At 50.0% G+C, this 22,403-nt stretch overlaps 1 protein-coding gene across 1 annotated transcript; it reads left to right on the top strand.

The window, feature by feature from the left end:
- The first annotated feature begins 248 nt into the window (after window positions 1-248).
- HEATR9 (HEAT repeat containing 9) lies at window positions 249-20,780 on the top strand. The gene is made up of 15 exons (XM_084648324.1): window positions 249-625; window positions 5,430-5,479; window positions 6,698-6,867; window positions 8,167-8,281; window positions 8,544-8,600; window positions 10,290-10,346; window positions 10,969-11,029; window positions 14,581-15,023; window positions 15,485-15,577; window positions 16,193-16,312; window positions 16,851-16,924; window positions 17,907-17,958; window positions 18,876-18,962; window positions 19,049-19,140; window positions 19,543-20,780. Exons 3-15 carry the CDS (start codon window positions 6,731-6,733, stop codon window positions 19,625-19,627), a joined length of 1,473 nt encoding a protein of 490 aa, XP_084504450.1. The 5' UTR covers window positions 249-625; window positions 5,430-5,479; window positions 6,698-6,730; the 3' UTR covers window positions 19,628-20,780.
- Window positions 20,781-22,403: the final 1,623 nt, after the last annotated feature.

Here is a 22,403-nt window from a genome sequence, read left to right on the forward strand (position 1 = left end):
GCTCTGCCGGGGGGGTGGGGGAAAGGACGCCGTGTAGCTCCTCAGGGAGGAGGCAGATAAGCAGCAACACAGAGGGATGGGTCCTCTGCATAGATTATCCAACCCTAGGGTGACCAGATGTCCCGATTTTATAGGGACAGTCCCGATTTTGGGGTCTTTTTCTTATATAGGCTCCTATTACCCCCCCGTCCCGATTTTTCACACTTGCTGTCCGGTCACCCTCTCCAGCCCCACGCTTGTTGCCCGAGAGCAATGGGATTTTCCTGCAGATCTTGGGATACTTGTGGGGTTGGAGGGCCACTCTGTCCCTCCAAAGTAATAATGACCCATGAGCAACAGTGTTGACTGCAGGTTAGATCATGGGTCTGGGATCATCCCTGCTTCCAGGCGGGATTCTGCTCCTTGCTGGAGCAATCCGTCAGGAACTCCTGAAGTGAACATTTCCAGACATTTCTGCTTCACAGTCAATCTCCCGTGCTCTTTTACTTAGCAGGGCATGGATTGGTCCTCCGCCATTCTGAGGCCAAATGCTGCAAGAGGCTTTGACAAAGTTGTTCCTGAACAAGAAAAAATAAAGCACAGGAGTAATGAAGACGGTGTCAGAGGAGGTGTTGATGAACAGCAGGTAAGGGAATAATTGGGAAAATTGACTATCTACCCATCAGCACATCTGTCTCGGAAGCATACCAAGCCCTTTAGGGAAACTCGCTAATGAACCTACTGAACTTTAGCTGGGCATCGTGCTGAACGAGTGGCAATTAATTTTGAAAAGTCACGAAGCCCTAACATAACCTTTTGCAGAAAAATGCGCAATTGGCTAAAACCCCCCAGAAGTATTCCTGAGAAGCAGCTTGTACAACATAGAACAAATCAGAGTTTAGATCCCCTGGGCTGGATTCTCCTCTCAGTTCCATCACCTTTACACCAGCGTTACTCCACTGACTCCAGTGGCATTAACTCCCAGTTTACGTTGATGTCGACGCAAGCAGGATTTGGCTCACAGTGTCCGAGTCCACAGCAAGATGGCTTCAAGGCTAAAGGGGCAGACATGATGTCAGGGAAGAGGCAGAGCACTACACCCTCAACAGAAGAAGCCCAGAGCGTAAAATAATGCAGTCTTTATGTCTCTAAGGAACCCAGCACATCACTTGTTAACTTGTGTAACAGCCCTCCTGCAGCCGTTAATGCACAGTGCAAACGGGATCAGAGAAGCACATAGCATAGGGATCAGAAGTGAATGGACCATCGACTTGCGACTGGATTTTTGCAACAATCCCCTTTGCATACCAGCACCCTCTGCTTGCTGCATATTTAGTTTTGCTTGGTCTGGCCTTATTTGCACATTGCAGCCTAGATGCTATGATGATAAGCATATTAGAAATACTTAAGATAGCAAGACATTCAAGCATTTCCACCATGGTTTTGGACATTGGCATTCACTTTCCTCTGCTGTCTGCTCAAAATACAAGAGCACTTGGCCCATAAACTACTTACTAGGCAGGTACAAGATCACTGGGGAAAAATATACATGCACACTGGCTATTGACGGGTTTCAAAGTAGCAGCCATGTTAGTCTGTATCCGTAAACAGAAAAGGAGTACTTAGTGGCACAAGTACCCCTTTTTACTGGCTATTGAGAAAGTGATAGATTTGGAGCAGGTGATATGGGATGAATCCTGCATCTGATCTGGGTGCTTGTTGTTTACTGTATGCATTGTATTAATTCCCTGTCAGGTTTCCCAGGAGGTGGGATGGTGCCTGATATTCACAGCTCTTGGCAATCAATGAAGAGATTCATGCTGGTACCATAGCTTGGTCCCCTGCAGGGCCTGCCAGACAAACTTTGCCCAGGAGAGTTCAACCCCTGTGAGGCAGGGGAAAGAGGATGAAAAACCTCTCAAGGGTTTAAAGATACAGACACTCTCTTGAGGAGGTCAGGCAATTAATGGGGAAACTGAGTCAGACCATTGGGGAGCAGTCTGCCCCCAAGCCTTTAAAGGCCAGGGGTAAAATAAACCTACCTAAACCTTTAGGTAAGAGATGCATACAGACGTCTATTGTTTTAAAAAGCCCCTTTCTCATGTTATGCTGTGCTGCCACTGTTAAGAGTAAACCCTATGTTGTGTTAAGAAGGCTGTTTTGGGTCACAGCTCCCAAAGGGAAGAACTACAGGTAGCCAAACCCATTCGGACCTGCTGAGCAGTCACGGTTGTTACACAGGGGGCTGGGCCCAGTTGGAGAGTGAGAATCACAAGATTCTACCCCAGAAAAGTGAAAACTCAGGGCCCAAGACCTGGCAGGGTGCACTCAGAAGGGATGAGGCCCACCACCAGAAGCCAAGAGCTGTTGCAAAGCTAGTCCCAGTTGCGGGAGCTGAGTGCTGACAAGTCTGGCCCATGTTAAACAAGAACCAAACCCTCCCTGGGGTTTCAGGTTTACTTACCAGATTTTCCTTTTCTATTATACCCAGTGTTACATAAAGCAGCAAAATCTCTCATTGCAAGCCCTTCATACAATTTAACAGTCTATAAACAGCAAACAAGGATATTCTGTACCAGTGCACGGCTCATGTTCCCAGCACGCCCTCACCTCCACTCTGATTAGCAGACACCTGTTGCTTTGTTTCTGAAGGGAGCCCCCAGCGCCTTAAAGGATTTGATTCTAAGCAGGCTCGGCTGCAGCTGATTTATTCAGGTGCACATGGACAGCTTAGATTTAACCCCCATATCTTTCCACCATCAGCTGGTGGGGCTCTTTTCCCTGTGAGAATTACTGGGGTGGATCATTGCTCTAGGGTACTGCTTTCATTATGCTGACAGACCTGTCCTCCTGCTTACAAATTCTTGCTGATTTATGGTTATGCTTCTCTGGTATCCTGCAGCAGCAGGCTGTCTCCAAGGGTAATGTATGGAAACAAGCCCAGACAAGCTTGGTTTGAGAATAATTATGTCAAACAAAAGCCAGTCTCAAAGATGTTATGGTAGGGCTGTTAAGACCCTAGAAGCCAGGCAGGGAGGGGGAGAAAGGGAAACTGCCCACCCCTGGTGGGAGGAAGAGTGCAGTTAAGAGAACCCCTTTAGAAGGAGCTATTTCCAGGGGAGGTAGAAGATGGTAAAGCACAGGTCAGAGTGAGCAGCTCTGGGAGAGGTGATGTAACATGTAACCAGTACCTCAGGAGCCCAGCTGGGTTGCTGGGCAAAGAACTCTCTTCCTTGGGACTGGGAGAGAGCTTGGATGAATGCAGAGAGCCGTCCAGGGGGTTTGCAACGCAGCCTGGGACGTGAGGCTCACGACCCCATACAAAAGCTTGCAGCTGGGAGCCCCAAAGAGGAGTCGCTCTTATCTAAGGTGTTCAGGTTTCTTAAGCAATATTCCGTGACACAGGTTGGGGGCAGTCTTAAGGGTGTTTCTACAGCCCATGCCTGGGCCTATTGAAGTCACTTGTAGCTTCCCCCACCCCTGACTTCAGTGGGAACTGGATCGGAGCCCATGTTAGGTCTGTTCTTGTTTATCCAACTTCACCGTGTCTTTTCCTCTGTACTGTGTCCGTACCCTGCTTTTCTTCAGAGCCGGAGCTGTGGGCTGGGAACTCATCACCCTCAATTAGCCCCTTGGAGGACACACACTGGGCTCTGACCTGGGGGGGAAGCCAAGTCAGGAGAGGGCCAAAGAGTATTCTGATTAGAGCAAGGGAGGCTGCTGTCTCCTATTTTGAGAGAGTGCAGTGAAGGGGCTGGTGAAAGCATGCATGAGAAGCTGGCTTTGTTACAGACAGGGAGGCTGATCCTCTGCAGCCCTGCTCCTTATGCAGTAATTTGCACTAGTGCAAAGCAAGTGCAAAATGGGTCTAAAAAGTCTACAAATCCTCCTTGTAAGGCTCCCTTATTTCTGTTACAGAGTTCAGGCAACAGATAATCTCCCCATGCCACAAGTTAAACTGCTGCCTCTGAATATATAGGCAGCAGCAGGGGGCAATAGAGATTCCTCTGCCTGCAGAACCAAGCTGTCTGGGGGCCCTGATTTGCCTGTGAATCAGGCTTTTCAAGTTTCAGAGTAGCAGCTGTGTTAGTCTGTAAAAGGAGGACTTGTGGCACCTTAGAGACTAACCGATTTATTAGAGCATAAGCTTTCGTGAGCTACAGCTCACTTCCTATGGAGTGGAAATCTATCAACTGCATGTTTATACTCTGAGGCTTTTCAAGGACTCTGATTTGCACTCAGATCAATAGGCTTGTCCCCACTGATGCCTACCACATTCCCTGACATTTTGGAATCGATCAGATTCGGTATTTCAAAGTTGTTGCACTACAAACAGAGAAATGCTGTCCAGCTGTGTGAGAGCTCGCTTTTCATGGCCCATTATTCCCCTTTTACACACAGAGCAACTGAGTTGCAGAGAGGTGCAGCGTCTTGCCCAAGAAGTTAGAATTCAGGCGTTTACGGTCCCATGTGTCATTCCTAGACAGTGATGCCTCTACATTTCTATATTCTATAGTCTATATTTCTACAGATACCATTGTACCCCCCTCTCCACCCCCATATTGGCAAATGACAATGGGAGCTGTGAGAACACATTCCATATAATGAGTATTGAAATCCTGGTGGCTACCATGCCTCCCTCCTCTTGCTTTGACTGCTCCTTGACCCCTAGTTACTTAGGATTTGCGCTCTCTCTCTCTCTCTCTCATATCTGCTATTACTTGCCAATATCTTTTGCCTGCATGGTGCCTGGAAGAGACCCTGCTGGATGAGACTAAAGAGGTGGAGGAATGTGATGATGTCATCGTAACCACTTCTTATGACATCATCCTAAAGCCATCTCCAGGGAATCTTGCCCAGAAGTGAATCCCCAGCAGCGTTATGGGGTCCCGTCACTGCATTTCTGTCCATCAGTTGCCTCTCCCACAGCATAAGCCTATGGCTCACTAGATCAATGGCAGGGACTTCTCTAGAGCTGCTTTGAGGCTCCCAGGGAGGATCAGAAATGGGGGGTATAAAGATGCCCTTAAAGAGGCTTCAAGGCGCAGTAGCTTAGGAATGGTGTCCTGCAGCCCCATGACTGAGCGAGAAGAGACAACAGGTGAATTACATTGTTGGGAAAAGAGCATGGATGAGACCCAGGGTTGTTCTGTGATGTGGTGCTGGATTTCCTCTGTATAGATACTAAACAAAGATAAGGAGTAAATTCTCAGGGCTGGGCTCTGCCAGGGATGGGGAGAACCAGTGTGGTCTTAGCACAAGTGTATTTGCTACTTCATGTAATGTATACTTTTGTCGCTTACTATGGGGATTAGCTGCATTAGACTGGAGCAGGTGAGGACTTGAGGACCAGGAAGTCATGTGATAAGTCTTGACGGAGGGGTTGGGTCTTGACTGGAGCCCAACATCCAGCCGCTATCCTCGTAATTTAATATTTTTCCTTTTCTCAGCTGGCAAGAAGGAGCTGGAGTTCAGGGTATTAAAGCCCTCCTGCCACCAGGTATGGTCCTTGTTGCTGCTCTTGGTGCCTGCTCAGATCTCATGGTTGCAGAGAAGAGAATTGGCCTCAGTCATGGGTCTCTTCCTAAAGTTCCTTCCCTACCCACAGGAAGAGTTCTCTGGCTTCCCTCCTGGTGGGGGCTGGAGCAAAATACCGGAGAAAAGAATAGTGTACCAGTGAGTCTTGTTTTCACCCATGCAGTGATAACACCATGGGCATGCGCATACTTGTTCGATCAGAGGGACTGACCGGACTCCTGAGTTCCATTCCTGCCCTTGCCATTGACTTGCTGAGTGCCTGTGAACACGTTATTTAGCCGCTCTGTGCCTCAGTTTACCTGTACCTAAAACCTGGTATTATTTCTAAAGCATCACAAGTGTCCAGTGCTTCACAGATGGAGAAAAGAGATATTTTTACCCTGAGAATCTTACAATCTGGGTAGACTTAACACAGCAAGGGAGGACAAACAGAAGGGGTGTGCGGGGCGAGGCGGGTGAGAAGGACAAAGACTATGATGGTAAAAGATCATGAGGCAGGATTTGGTATCTGTGTAGTGATTTACATTCAGCTCTTCATCATGGGAATGGAGCACCTGTTACATTTACATCCTAGTAATGTCTTTTAAAATATATATCTGTGGTTGGTGTATAGGATTTGTAGGTATGGTAAGGCAAATCCTCAGCGGGTGCGAAGAGGTGTCGTCCCACTGGAAGTCAATGGAACTCAGCCCTCTGCATATCTATGTAAACTTATAATTTTAAGGGAGCGAACTCTGGCCAGCAGGCAGGCGTGCACGACACCACGTTTGAGATCAGTGTGGAAAAGCTGACTCAAAAAGCGAGTCCTGATGAGGGATTTAAAGGAGGAGAATGAAGCTGAGAGGCCCAGAGGATCCCAGATGGCATTCCGGGCAGAGGGCACCATGAAAATGAACACAATATTTTCCCTCCTGAGGGTATTGGGAGAATTAGAGTTAGTTATTGTCTGTAAATTGCTCTTAGAGCCTCAGGCGGAAGGAGTTTATAAAAGCGCTTAGTATTAGAAGCCCCAGTCCACAGTCACAGATGCAGAAATGTTGCACCAGCCTGTGAAATACGTTTCAGACAACTGGGGCTGTTTGCTTTGTTCCTATGGCTCAACTGGGCATTTTCATGTAACTCGTCATCCTGGTGATGAAATCGATTGGGGTTTATTAAACAACATTCTCTCCTTCCTCAGACTCCTTGTGAAATTCTCCCACTTCCCCCATCCATGTGGAGGAAAAGTCCCCTCCAGCGTGGCTTTAATCAGCCTTCCATAGTGGAGCAGCCTGGGTTGGCTAGCCTGAGGCAGCGATCTGCATACCAGATTATGGCCCAAAGGAAGAAGTCAATGATGGAGAAGAAAAAGTAAGAGACACAATGACAGGTTTTAACTTTCCAGCAGAGCTCAGTTTATCTGACCTGTGCTCTGGACCCATTCCAGCCTGAGCAGTTACATTCTGCCTGTCTAACTTCCGCTTGTGGTTCCAGTGTTCTTCGCTCACTACCATGTGGTCTCGCAAGTTGAGAAGAGTTAGGCTGGGGCTGTACTTAGAGAGGAGACCTCTAGGGCAGGGTCTCTCAATGTCCGGGCGCCAGTCCCTGAGCTCTCCCTCACCCAGCTTAGGAAGGCAGCAAGCCTGCCCCTAGTATCAAAAAGGTTGAGAACCAGTGCTCTAGGGAACTGCTGTGAACCACAGGATATGATGTTAGTGACTTAAGGTGTATCTACACTGCAGTGTGTGCCTACATCCTGCCTGGCAGGGGTGTGTTAGCCAAGCCTGCCTTCCAAAATCCACGTTGCTGACTGAGCCACACACCCTCCAAACCCCATATGCCCATGCCTCACACAAGTTTGCCACTAGCATTCCTGGGGACGTATCCCAGGGTTCTTTGTGCCTCATCAGCTGGAGCCGTCCTGGGCACTGGTGTGTGGTGTGCTGTGGGAGAACTTGGTGGATAGCATTCTTTCTTCGGAGTCAGTACTCAACCCCTGCTCCAGCCTGGCGTTAAGGGGATTCAGAGTGCTATGGCTGCTGGATCTGATGTGAAGCCAACATCTCTGTGGGGGTTAAAGATCCCAAGGCTCTTCTGGCAATGGAACAGATGTTAACGGGACACTGGTCCGGTCAAATGTGCCCCCTATTTTAGGCCATATCTACACTAGAGCGCTTACAGGGGCACAGCTGTACTGATGCAGCTGTGCCTCTGTAAGATCTCTTGTGTAGCCGCTCTATGCCGACAGGAGAGAGCTCTCCCATCAACATAATTGTACCACCCTCAACAAGCAACAGTAGCTATGTCAGCGGGAGATGCTCTCCCATTCTACAGAAAGGAGGGGGGAATAAGACTTCATTTTTCTGTCTCAGTTATTTACCTTTGGGCAGGGATTCTTTCATCATGATGTGAATGTACAGCACCTAGCACAGTGGAGGCTTGATCTTAGCCTCCAGTCACTGCTCTAATACAATTAATTAATCCCACCCCAAGATCACGGATGTGGGATGTAATTAGGAGCTCTGCACCCAGGACAGGTATGGATTTCTGCTGCATGGATCCTCCAGATACCATGACTCCATAAGCCAGGTATGAAACACAACAGGTGTTACATATGCTTGAAATTCAGCAGAGAAATAACCTGTGATTTCTCCTCTTCTCTCTGGCCAGGTCTGACTTTGTCTTCCCAAAGTTGCTAAAGTCCATCCACAGTTTATACCCAGCGAAGATTAAACAGAAGGACACAGATCCTAGGATCAAGATGCTGCAGTTGGAAAGGATAAAGGTCAGGAGCTAAAAATCATGGCTTACAAAAGGGGTGCCAGCCAGGTCTCCCTATCCCAGTCCTGTGGCTTAGCCACCAGACCTTCCTTCCTCTCCTTATCAGTCACCACTAGTACTTGGCGGTGCGAATGACCATGTTCCATCCGGGGTACAGATACTCCACAAAGAAGGGATGAGAGGTTTTGCAGTATGTAGCTAACATTCGCAGGAGGGCTGTGAATCCATTAACACATCAGAGCTCTCTTGCCTTTGTGTGCCCACAGGAGCTCACAGAGAGCTTGGCTTCTTCTGTGGAACAAGAGCAAATCTACGCTGCTCAGGTGACGTACGGGACTTCGTTCCTCACTGTCTAGGGTGTAACTAACCTCAGTCGTGTTTCATAAACCACTCCAGCTGAGTCCTATAGAAGCTATGGTTGGAGCAAATCACAAGCCTCCAGGCAGTGAGAGGGGGAGGGGGAATCAGAGAAGTGTAGGACTGGAAGATATCTGAAGAGTTCTTCTAGGCCAGTCCCCTGCACTCATGGCAGGACTAAGTATTATCTCTAGACCATCCCTGACAGGTGTTTGTCTGACTTGCTCTTAAAAATCTCCAGTGATGGAGATTCCACAACCTCCCTAGGCAATTTATTCCAGGGCTTAACTACCCTGACAGGAAGATTTCCTAATGTGCAACCTAAACCTCCCTTGCTGCAATTTAAGCCCATTGCTTCTTGTCCTATCCTCAGAGGCTAACGAGAACAATTTACCTCCTTCCTCCTTGTAACAACCTTTTATGTACTTGAAAACTGTTTTCATGGCCCCCCGCTCAGTCATCTCTTCTCCAGACTAAACCAATTTTTTCAATCCGAGGTCATGTTTTCTAGACCTTTAATCATTGTTGTTGCTCTTCTCTGGACTTTCTCCGATTTGGCCACGTCTTTCCTGAAATGTGGTGCCCAGAGCTGGATGCAATACTCCAGCTGCAGCCTTATCAGCGCGGAGTAGAGCCCTGGAATTCCCAGGGGTCTTTCTTTGTGCCATTAATATAGATCACGTTGCATTGTAATGAAGTTAATCAGCACAGGTGGTACTGAGACAGGGAGAATCCCTCTGATGGCCCTACAAGTAGCATGTAAGATCATTCACCCAGCAGGAGCTGGCAATTGCTAGGTTCCCCGCAATTCCCCCAGCTAGCAGGAGAAATCCCAGGCACAAAGACAGGCTGGAGGACTCAAACTGAACAATGTGTCAATCGTTAATTCATAGAAGGCAGCCCTTCATAATCATTAAATAACTTCTCTTACCCCACACGAGGCTGGGAAGTATCGTTATCCCCACTAACAATATTATTGACATGCTCAGAATCCCTCCTACACTCGTCTTATTGTGGCTTAGCTGCAGTAACTCACAGCAGTTACCTGGGGAGCGTCTACACTGCAATAAAACACCCGCCGCCCGAGTCTCAGAGCCCAGGTCAATCGTCTGGGGCTCGCAGGGCTCAGGCTGCGGGGCTAAAAATTGCAGTGTAGATGTTCAGGCTCGGCTGGAGACTAGGCTCTGAGACACTTCTCCCCCCCCCCCCCTCCAACCTTGTGAGGTCTCAGAGCCCTGGATCCAGCCTGAGCCCAAATGTCTACACTGCTATTTTTAGCCCCGCAACCTGGGCCCCGTGAGCCGCAGTCAGCCGACCTGGGCCAGCCGCAGCCATGTTGTGGGTCTTTTATTGCCATGCAGACGTACCCCTGGAAGCATTCTCCAAGGTCCTGGTAACTGATGAATGTTACCCCACTCCCAAGGTTTCTTTCTAGGCCACGATGACTGCCAGGAGACCCTTGACTTCCCATCCCCTGGGCCTCGTGAGAGACCTGCACTGCAGTCTGCTGTGTGCTCAACTCAAGGCCGCTGTCGTACTGTCTGTCGTCTCTGATTTTACACTGGGCTGGGCTGAGTGTCACTGGGAGTTGGATCAGACGTCTCTAATGATTGCTCCGACCTGAAGATTTATTTCTCTGCCATTTGTCTCTTTAGGCCCTGGGCTGCCTTAGGATCACTGATGAGTTTGTGCTGTCTGCACTTCACAACGCTGTAGGTATAACCCATAGGGACGTTCATTCTCTTTATAATGTGTTCTTACTAATGACTTCAGCTTTAGTGCCTCACGCTGTCGCTGCATTACCAAGAAGTGGGCCTGACCTTTATCTCCTCCTGAGAGCCGACTCATGGCTAAAGTGCCATTCACCTGCACTCTGCTGCCCAGTTCATAATGTGGGTCTCGGTCAGAGGAACAGACTCGTGGCACTGCAAAGTCACGGGATTGACACAGCTGGTGTGGGAAGGGGAGGCGCGCTGCGCAGGAGATGATCTGAAACTCAGGGCCGAGGGGAGGAAGATGGCTCAGCCAGCATCACTTATTACACAGCATCCCTGAGCTGGCACTGGATCCCCCAGGCTGGTGCCTGGGCTGCACTCTCGTGACTAGATTAGTCCAGAGTTCAGGAAATGGGAGAGTGATTTATCAGGGAAAGGGAGACAGCAGACCCTAGGGCACGCAGACTAGGTTTATTAGGGTGGGGAGAGATTCAGTCGTTGGGATATTGATGCCCAAATTAATATTGAAAACTTGTGTAAAAGGTTAGAATTGCAGGGGTAGGAAGTGCGGTGCTAAGTGGCTTTTGTCCGGTCTGCTAAAGGGATCTGTTTTTTCTAGCTCCAGGTATGCAGGAGTCAGCCTGTGCGATATGAAGTAACTAGGACCCTGGTTTTATTTGGTGAGTGATTCTTCAAGTCACTTTTCTTGTCAATGCAGCAGCTCCAAGCTCTTTGACCCAGGGATCAGGGAAGGTGATTAGATGCTGGGGTATTGGCCTGTTGGCACCTACTGGGCATAAATCCTTCTACAGCGAGAGGAAGATCTGCCTGCTCTTTCATTCCTTCTGACAGCATCAGTCTTCACAGTCTCAGGCTGTCCAGTGTAATACTCAATGGCTGTAATCCATACATGTAACTATGCAAAGGAATGCAGCCCTCTTAACTTGCTGTGCATGCTAATGAAGCTGCGTGCGTGATGTCGGTGAAGTGTCTTGCAGAGCACAGCAACGTCATTAGACAGTACAGGGCCAATGCGCCCAGCCAAAAAACGTAGGTAACTTAAAATTAAGGTTGTTACAGTAAGTAATATACATGTCAGAAATCATGAACACCAAGAAATGTTTGCTTAAATCCAATCAGCAACACTTACCTAGTGCAAAGGTCTGGAAATGAAAACTTACGGCAATTCCAAGGTAAAAACAAACTACGTTAAGATGGAGTTAAGGCTGAGAGTATGTGTCAGTAAATTAAAGATACGAAATATTATAGGAATGTTACTGGTACTTATTGTGCAACCAAGCTTTACAAACGCAGGAAATTCAGAGTCATGGTTACACGTAAAAGACATGCACAGTTAAGGCACCCAACCTTAACTCTGCCCTGGAGTGATGCCATACTATAACCATATGTTTTATTATAAAGACACGTTAGTGTTATTATGGTCCCTAAAGCCCACATAGTTCATACACACGCCAACACACATCTAGACATGTGAACATTCTAATTCTACACAGCCACTAAAAACACAGTACAGCACTCCAGCCTCTGAGTTCCAGGGAGAAACTTTTTAACAAAGGCTTGTTTCCATACACACGGCACTAATATCTCTATAGCAACTACAGCTGCCTGGCACCAAGCTCCAGAACAATACCCTTCAAGGTCTGTTGCACACACACCTCTTCTAACCGCAGAATGGTAACATTTTAATTATCAGATTAAGTAGACCTCACATAAAGAACAGTCTGGTACCTAATACTGTTGTGTAAGTAATATCTTCCTGTTACTGCATTGAGAATACAGGAAATCGGCCTCTCTCCAGTGGAGCTGATTCACACCAACTGCGGCTCCATCCCTGTATCCATAGAACAACATAAACCACTTGTATTATTGATCCTTCTTACCCAGCCTTTCCTGTGTCATACCACTGGTTTAGACAAGATTTCTGAACAGCCTTTTTCACTAGGGAAAACGAGTCTGAACTGTTATTGAAATGAGATCTACAACTGCTGTGTGTAAACGTTGCTGTTAGGAAGTTAAAGGGCTGAAGAACCATGAGATACTCGTGCAATTGTGCAGAGGCTAAATTTCATCTAGTTGTAACTTGACTATCATCTCATTAAATTACTTGGCATTCATGGACAAAGTTTTACTCCACCCTATCTCCGATCATCCACATTTTTCAGCCAACAGTGCTTTCCCTCCCCGAGTTTAGAGAAGTGGGGGGTAACCATTGGGCTTATAAGTGAACTCTGATTTCACCCTTCACTCTGGAGAGACGAGTCTCTTTGTAATACGTGGGGCAGAATGGTGCCGTTGCCTAAACACAAGGGCAAGAGCCAGGAACCCTTTTAAATTCCATCATCAACTCCTTGTATGATTTTGTGCAAATCATTCCTGGACTCATTTTTCCAATCTGTAAAATGGGGATAACATTTCCCTCCCAGAGGTGTTGTGCCTGTTAACTAGTTATTGTCCATACAGTGTTTTGAAGATGACAACAACTATGTAAGTATTAAGTGGCATTTATTAAGCATAGGGGTATATATAGGTGAATTTGGAACAATGGCATGTGTTTTGTCTTTGATCAGGGATCTGCCACAAAATTCTCAAGAGGCAAAGAGAAGCTGGTTGTGACTAGCCACCCCCAAAGAACATGACATGTCTTACACTTTCTCTCTACATATTCTCCATCCAGTCAGCCCTTCTCTCTAAGACCAGGGAAGAGAGGTTTTGGTACCTCAGGAACGTTTCTTGGGCTAACTAAATTACATTATATGCATGTAGAATCCTTGATATTGTATCAGTCTGTGGCTCCCAGAGGTCTGTTCCAGAAGACATGAATAGGCAGGTCTAAGGATGGGGTGTGTGAATGTTGTGGTACCTGTTAGGGAGTGAGGAGAGCTGTGGACTAGGATTTAGGAGGTCTGCGATACAAAGGGTCGTGGGGCAGGATCCGTAGCAGAGTAACCGGGGAAAGCCGGAGAGCAGGATGTCAGCGGGTGAGAGAAAAGCCCCTGGAGTGGGTTAGGAAAACTTCTGTAGGAGGTTGGGAAGGGAGGCTGCAGATGCTCTTATTCGCTCTGGAATGTGAGTCCTGTCTGCCTGTGTTACAGCCCCTGGTGCTGTTGCACAGGCAGGGTCCCTGCCCTCACACCCTCCTATGGCTGGAGCATTTGTAGCTCTGTGGAACTGAACGGGAGGATTTCTCCATTACTGTGTTACAGGGAGAGAGGCTGTCCTGCCTGCAGAGATGCACATCAGAGCAGGGTCTGGGAAGTGAGCTGATGCATCCTTACCACAGGATGGCTGTGTGGGATCAGATCTGGCTGGGAGACTATAACCTGGGAGCCAGTGCGGGGCTCGAAGCAGGGCTGCTCCCTTCCTGCCCTTAGAGAGCCAGGACAAGACGTGCTGCTTTTCACTCCTTGCTTGCCAGGAGCACAGAGGGGAATACGTGTGTGTAGAAACTGGCCAGCTGGTGATGGGGCATGGGAGATGGGTGGAGGGACACAGGGAAGGATAGAATGGAGCAGGGGAAAGGAAGGAGGAATGCAGGGAGAACACAGAAGGGGCGGGGGGAGTCTGTATGTGTGGAAGAAATGTGCAGGATGATGGCTTTTCTCCTTGAGGGGATCCCCGAGGGGGTCATGCAGGGGACTCATCTGACTAGGGTTCTCCCTTATGCAGACTGGGCCCATGATAGGAGGGAATTGTGAAAGGGGCCAGCCTTGAGGAAGGCCTGTTCCCTCTGTCTGGTGGCTGCTGTTTAATTACAGAGAAAGGCCAGAGCCACCACGTTCGGATCAGGTCCCGATGCACTCTGCCGTTGGGCCCATCTCTGTAGAAAAGTCATATAAGGGAATGGGGTCCATGCTGCCAGGCAGGCTTGGACTGAGGATGAGAGAGGCCTGCATCCACCAAAATCTGGCAGGTTCCCTGGTCTGCCTCTAGCCTTCACGCCTAAGCACCTCTCCACAGACAGTACCCCCCAGCCCATGCTGGAGAGGCCCTTGTCTTTTTCCTGCTCCTGAGTCCTTTTAATATTCCTGCACAAGGAGCCGTCCAGAGCCTACTGTGTCAGATGGCTCATGGGCAGCAATCAGTGGTGTGCCATCCTGCTGTTCTGCTGAGTTTGCCCCTGGCACCCAATTCCCAGCGAGCTGCCAACTGTCTGGGCTCTGGTGTTCAGAGTTGGTCATTGCCTTCTGGTTTTGTGCTGTGCTTGGGACAGGTTGCCTGGATGCCGCTATGGTGAAGGAACTGATCAGACACCTGAAGAAGGGAAGCCCGACTCAGAGAAAGGATCTCCTCACTGCTCTGGCGGTGGCTTTGCACGCGTGGGCTGCAGTGCCCGAATCCAAGGTCACGGCTCCTGCTGAAACTGGACCAAGGGGCTCATGCTCTGCCTTTTCCAAGAGCCAGGCCCGCCAGCCCCAGTATGAAATGAAACACAATCAACACCACTGCTCTTCCTTTCTGTCCCAAGGGAGTGTGGTGGGTGCCCAGTCCAGGCTGATCGGGACCCTAGAGCAGCTGGCAGCCTCACAGAACCACACAGATGACTCGGTTCTGTCTGCAGCCACCTGCTTGGTGTATCTGGATGCATCCAATCCCGCTGCCCTGGAGGCGCTGCTGAGGTGCCTGACCCAGGAGAACATGAAGAAGAAAATGCAGGTGCGGATCCTGACTGATCACATAAGGAGAATTTGTGTCTCTGTCCTCCATCCTCTCCTCAGTCCACTCCAGGACCACCCATGAACCTTTCCCAGATGCTTTGCCCATTGGCTTCCATTACCTGGGGAAGATGAAAACAGAGGCGGGGTTGTCCCAGACTGTTCCCTCACCCATGACCTGGTTCAGGATGGGGATCCAGAGACACCACTGCCTCGGAGTCTCTCAGTCTGTCTCGACAGGCACATCTGCTCAGCTGCGCCCCTCTCTGCATTCTCTGCAGACGTGTAGCCACTCCCCTCCCAAAGGGTCTCCCTTTACCAATGGTTGCCTTGGCTTTGGATGGGAGAGTCTGTTACAGCGCAAAGTACAAAACTGGAGGGGTGTTCTTGATACACGGGTTTAGACGTGAGGCCCAAATTCTTCCTCGGAGTCTATGATCCTTCTCTCCTGATCCCCTGCAGGCTTTGCTCATGCTGGTGAAGCACGTGATGGTGGTCAGCACCGATATCATCCAGGCCGTTATAGATCAGCTTCGCCATTCTCCAGTGTACAAGGTAAGGAGGCAAAGCTACCACCATTCTTATTCTCTGGGAGTCGGGGCACGAACTCTAACCCACTGCCAGTGTTTCTTTCCCTCCCAATCCACCCATTTCCAGGGTCCTATATTCAGGAGCCCCACTGCCAGCCTCCAGGTGTCCATATGTAGGAGCCTGGTTACTCTGGCTATGTGTCCAGTGGCCAGCAGGTATTGCTTTGGCTGTCCCCATGCCTAAGGGTCCCCTAAGAGTCATGCCTAAACATCTGGTTGCTGTTGTCCTGGTGCCTAATTGCCCAGTGGGGCATCCACATCTCCTAGTCTTTTGTAATCAGAGAGACTCTTGGATTCCTGCTTAGCGGGACACCCAGAGTGGGCCTCCATTCTTCCTAGGATGGCACCACCTCAGCCTCTCCTTCTGGGCGAAAGGCCCAGCAATGCCCTCTCTGACTGGTGGCACTGCCAGCAAGGATTCCTAGCCTGGGCACTTGCTTCCTGCAGCCTGGAGAGACTTGTAACACAGACCCTTCCCGCTCCTCCCCAACAAGCGCACACAAACACTTCCTGCTTGCGTGCCACCAAGGGTCTGTGAGTGGCTGACCCAGCACGCTCTCTTCATGCTGCTTCCCCACAGCATCGCGCTGATGCCGCCAATTTGCTGAGCACCATCGGGCTGGAGTCGATCCAACAGGAAGGCTTGGAAGAGGAGGTGTTCCAGCTGCTGGTGGAAAAGCTGCACCAGGAGCCATTTCTGGTGAGGCTCAGGGCATGGAGGATTTAATCACAATGAAATTAAATAGCAGAGTCTCTTTCCAAGAGAGCGTGTCAGGGCCAGGAACCCACCCCCTGGCTTTCTCTGCTCCAAAGAAGGGATATTAATGGAGCTTTCACCCCAACTACCTTCCTCTCCAATGGGCCATCAGTATGGAGGATGTGCTAGTGAATTCACTTCCATTTAAACACGGGCCCAAGACACAGTCAGGATCCAAAATCCAGCAGTGTTTGAATCTGGGGTTTAGTCAGAGACCAGCCAAGGGGTTTGGATCCAGATCACCAGAACCCAGAGCCAGGTTTTGATTCAGGCTAATCTTAGTCTTGATCTTATTGTTCTTTACTCTGGATTCATGTGGGGTCGACAAAACACTGAAAAGATGTTGGGGCTGAGGCTGACCAATAAAGACCCCGCCATGCACACACAGCCCCTTCCTCACCATGCCGCCTGCTCTGAAATGTTCTCACCTTGCCCTGCGCTGCATCTCTCTCCCTGACCCACATCTCTCTCCCGCTCACAGGTAGTGAGACAGACTGTGGCAATGACTGCGGCAGCTCTGCAGATGAAGGGGCGAATCTGGGATATTGTGGAGAAGTAAGTGGCTGGCAGAAGAGCCAGAGATCCAGTCCTCTCCTGCTTCCGTCCAACCACGTGCGCTGAACAAAGCCCAAAGGCCGCTGGCGTGGTCTGGGTTTGATTCCAGGATATTTTCCCTGAGCCCACATCTTTAGGAACCTGCCTGGTGGGCTAATTTTCACTGGCTCATTCACTTCTCTCCTGGTTCCCACGGTTCCAAGGCTTAGCCTTTCCTCCAGGCCAGACGGCGGCTAGTGGTGACTGGACTTCAAGGCAGAAGCCCAAGGAAGGCACAGACAGGGTGGCCCGGGTGGGACAGCCTTGGCCCTCCAGCCAGGTTCTTCCTCTTTCCCCAGGGGATGTGTGGTGAAATTTAGCCACACCCAGAGTTACAGCACAAGCCTTCAGGGTTGGGGCTGGAGAAATCCCTGATTATCACGTTGGTGGACGTCACCAAACGGGGAAATTTCACTTTGGATGATCTGAGACCACATTAAAGACATGCCCCTTCCAAGCATCTCCTCCCAGAGGGCTTAATGTACAGAGCAGCTACCTCCTCACCTGCTCCTACTGACCTGGCTAACAACAGCAGGAGGAAAGGCTGCAGCTCAGGCAGAAGGGGGGTGGCTGTCAGAGAGGCTGGGGGCTACCCCAAAGTAAGGAGCCATCTAAGGCCCAGATGCAGGAACCCCACAGAAAGTGGGCTGAGATTGCTGGAGACCGCTAAGCGGATTTCTTCCCCTCCACACACAAGGCTGGGGAAAGGATCAGACTTTCTCAGGCTTTTAACTCTCCCGTATCATCTAAAGGGTAGCCAGCATAGGCTGGAAAACCAGGGTTTTAAAGGCCCACAGTGACCCCTTATGTAGAGGATGGGAACTGCATCCCCTCACAGTGGAGGCAGAAGACAAAAGCATAGTGGGAGTGCCTTCCTTTAAACCCTGCGGGAGGGGCAAAATAGCCTCATTTCTCTCCAGTAATGCCGTGTGCATCGTGGCAGGCAGTTGAAGGAGAAGAGCGAGGTGAGCCGAAGACAGGCTGTGGTTTCCTTGGTAAGTCATGTTCTGTCCTGAACCACTAGACATGTCTGACATACATTACCCTAGACACAGCGTGTGGGTGATGAGTGGGCTGTGCAATCTCTCTCTGGGCTGGATCCCCACCTGCCTTTTCATTTGGCCATCACTTCCCTGTGTTTCCAGCTCCAATCCCTTCTCTACTTGCTGTCCAGTCTGTTCTCTCTCTTCCTTTCTCTTAGGTTCCTCATACTAGGGCTCCACCCTCCCTACGTGACTTCCTTTAACTTGGGAGCCATGTTTTAATCTCTTGGTACATCACTGCCTCCTTCTCTTGGCCTGCAGCCTGTCTGCTTTCAGAGCAGCTCGGCCAGACCACAGCGGGGCTGAATGGCTCCGGAAATGGCCAGTTGTGTTGTGGAGCCTCCTGAGGGTACAAAATACAGCCTAAGCGACTGGCTAGTGAAAGCTGTTACCATCCAATGGCCGGTTGGCTGGCTGTTCATTTTCTTCTGGACACTGTCCACATCTCAGACTGCCTCCAGAACTGTCCCCTACATTGGCAGAGTCCAGATATTGCCTGGCTGTGGAGACGGGCTGACCCCCTCAGCCCTGGAGGTGGGCCCTGGTCAGGACTGAGGTGCACTGGTGGAGCAATGTTGGGGATCTTGCACGGATGCAGCCCTTGCTGTAGCTGTCTTGGGAACAAACAGAAGACTTTGGTCTCCAGAGCTGGCCATCTCACGCCTCACACCAGCAGTACAGTCACTCATTAAAATAGCCCTGGTGTAATTTTACTGAGCACTATAGACTTGTGCCAGTTATAAGCACAGTGTGGAGCCTAATCAGCTTTGGAAACCTCATCATGTTGTTAGATTCTTTATCAAACCGCTCTGGATTTTGGTCTTTCAAAATGCTCCGTGATGCTCTGCTTCCACGTCTCTTTTCACTAGGGGGTCCTTGGTCTTCGCAATAAGCATGTGTTCTTTACCCTGCTGGAAATGCTGGAGGTGGACAGCAGTCCGGCCGTTCGCATACAGGTTAGTGATGTTCTCCAGCGATGTGTGTGGTTCTTGGTGTCCAGGAGCAAAGGCCTCACCTCTGTGTGTGTCACTTCTCACTGCAGGTCATTAGAGCGTTTTGCACCCTGGGAATGAACAACAATCATGTGCTGAAAACCCTGATGCTCAAGGAACAGACAGATGGGGCTCTAGCCAGGTACAGTGCAGATTGAGGGAACAGAGGTAATGACCAAAGTGGGTTGAGATTTTGTGGGGTGAGGTGCCTCAGGAGTTGATTTGCTGGAGTTCTGCAGCGACGCTTCTCCAGGTCACCTCTGTCTGTTTTGGGGTGGCTAGGCAGGTCTATGAAGCACCAGGATTGATGTGAATAAACTCAGCTGGATTGAGCTAGGTAAGAAATGGGAAAGGCATATGCCATTCCAGAAGAAGTGCATGTTGCTTCAGGGAACACATGAAGGACATGAAAAGAGTGGCCTCCAAAGGCAGGGTGCACATCTCCGCAGTGTGGATAGAGGGCTAATCAAGGAGGGGAAATTCTCCCCAGCCCCCCTCCTTTCCATCCCAATCTCTCACCGTTCTGTTTTCTCTCTGGTTTTAGAGAATGTGTGAAAGCCTTGAAGATCCTCCAGAAGCTCCCCAGTGCTAGAAGAGGCTTGGAGCATCAGATCTCTCAGCTCTCCTGAGGCCCTACTGTCTGGGGGTGGTCTGCCACTGTCTGTGAGCTCAGAGGGAGTAGCTAACATGGAGAGAACATGGGATTTAAAACACAGGCTCTGTAGCCGGGGTTTCTTCTGGACTGGGTGTTTTGCATCTTGTCTCCTAAGAGCGCTGGGAGATTGGAATATTCAGGTGTGTGTGCGTTCATTTGTAGAGCGTGTTTCTCCGTTCCTAGAGGCAGGGGGCCGTCCTCTCGGTACCATGGTCAGCAGCCAGAGTCTCTCGCTTGGCAGGATGTAGTTAGGGCTAGAGTCTGCTACCCACACCCATGCTAGATAGTACCTTGCGACTCCGATTGATTTCAGTGGGACTATGCACTGAGTGAGGTGCTACTCAAAGGGAGTGAAGGGGGTGGGCGGATAGAATCAGCCCTTTCATTTATCAATCTGTACTTGAATGGGACCCTCGGATCCTGCGGTGAAGGGCTCTGTCTGGGAACCTGTATGGACCCATCCATCCGCCAGCCTGGAAGCATGTGTACAAATGTACCACCTCCTGGGCTGGTGCACCATTGGCCTGGCCCCAGTGCTGCTGCTGGGCAGGCCCTGCTCCTACAGCCTGGGGGCGCTGCCTACAGGGATAGGGCAGTGGTGGTGCCAAGCCGGTGCCTCTGCCTAGCAGCTCTGCTGTCCCTGCTCTCCTGGGGCTGAGGAGAGTGGCTTCCCAGAGTCTGCAGCAGCTCCCCTTGCTAGGCAGGAGGCCTGAGGGCAGCTGAGGGGCGTAAAGCTTATGTGCACCTTTTGGAGGGCTACATGTTTCTGGGGCAGACTGTTGAAAAATGGGGCCGTCTTCAGAAAATCAGGACACAATTCAGAGATGACATCCAGGTGAGGATCGTATTGCCTGAGTCTACAGTGTGAGGGGTGAGTGCGGGGAGCACTGAACGTGGGGCATCCGCAGCATGAGAGAGACCTCCCAGGGCTGCGAATTAACATCCAAAGAACCAGTCCAAGTGCTTTGCAAAGTATTCACTGCAGGGTTAAAGGCGATCCAATCCCCCACTGCAATGGAGTGTTCCACCAGGAGGAAACCTCCATCTATACCCTCATTAAGTGTTGGACTCCTCCAGCCCTGAGTGGGTGATATTAAATTAGCTGCAGCCCTGAGCTCTTCACTCCAGCTGTTGCATTTTCTTCTTACCGAACGGTGGGGCTGAATTTCCTTGTAGCGGCTGCCAGGGTTCACGGAATTAGAAAGCATGTGGGTTTGGTCAGTGACTGCAGGAGGATCTAGATCCATATACTCCGGGCTGCCATCTGCTGCATTGTTCCCAACTGCCTGAGACAAAGATGAGCTTAGTTCAGTACAACGAGATAGATGCACTACAGAGCCCACCTTACTCAGACTATAAGTGCTGATGCCGGGAGGGATGCTCGGCTGGAGAAGAGTGACTCCTCATGGGACCCATCCACCTGATGAGGGCAGTTAAAAGTTGCAAGAGATTTTAAAGGCAAGGAATTTCCTCGTATCATAGTGTAATAAAGATGCTTGTTTGGGGGGCAGCTGGTCCTGGGTCACAAGGGGTTGATTCGCAGCGCAGGGCATGTGCATAGGTTCTTACACACCTAGCTTAAATAAATACGGATCTGCCCCTAGGACTCAGGTATTTCTATCCATCCCCTCGCATTGCCACATTATGGGTGGATGGGCCTTCTGACTGAAGATACAGCCATGTAGCAATTCGCAGCAGGGCAGCCCTAGCATCTCACCATCCTGAAAGAACCCCTAAATCCCTTCCCCCTGTGGGTCTGATTGATGGTCAAATCCTCCAGGCGCACACCTGAAAAGGCAGGCACAATTTTGCACTTAAATTGTGCTTTCCATACTACACTTGCTTACACAACACGTCCAACTGTTACTCATGCACGTACCTAAGTTGTGTGCACAGTTGCTGTATTGTTCAGGCAAACTCCGCAGGAAGATTTGGACAGTCCAGTCCATTGTGATTCATAGGTGGATAAAAATGCCAATGAGATGGGGGGAAACTGATATAGGAGCCTGTGATGGGGTGTAAAAGCCCCCACATTGGACAACAGGGAGTTAAGGGATTATTTTGGGCTCAGCCAGCCCTGCCCCACCACACCCATAGCAAATGCTCCTTCTTCTGGGGGAATTAAAAGACAGCGAATTAGTTTATTTGGGTGGCAGAGTTGGAGGTAAGCAGACCTGCAGCTCACAGCTCCAGTAGAGCAAAGCCCAAAGGCTCTGGAATAGCTGCCCAGAGGGGCCCTTCCTGAGGGAAGGGAGGACCCACCCCAGAGACAACCCGAGAGGGAAGTATTCTGTGGATCTTGGACATTAGTAACCTCCCTTACTTATTTTGGTTTGGATTGCTGCACCAGGGGAAAGCCTGGAACTAAACTGACCCCAGGAGGGGAAGATGCTCGGGGACAGCCTTAATTTTTGGTTGCTAGACTACTGGTAACCTGGGCCCTGCGTTCGAGCCCAGTGGAGTGGGCAGGCCTGGGCTCCCCTCCCCACAGTCCCCTTGGTAGTCAGGGGTTGCAGTCATGACTACTAGGCCATGCTCCCCAACCAGACCCGAGGTGAGAGCTGTTACAGGGCCACTATATAAGAACACTTCAATATAAGCTTGACATCACCTAACAATTCCCCTGTGCTGGGATGACCTTCCAACAGTGAGATCAGCTGACTTTGGGGCAGCTTTGCTCTGACGGAGGAGTACAAAGATACCATACTGTTGGGGAGACTCTTGCCCATTGACCTTAATAGAGTCACCCA

This window comes from Lepidochelys olivacea (genome assembly GCF_965140295.1).
Source record: "Lepidochelys olivacea isolate rLepOli2 genome assembly, chromosome: 14".
Taxonomy (NCBI): Eukaryota; Metazoa; Chordata; order Testudines; family Cheloniidae; genus Lepidochelys; species Lepidochelys olivacea.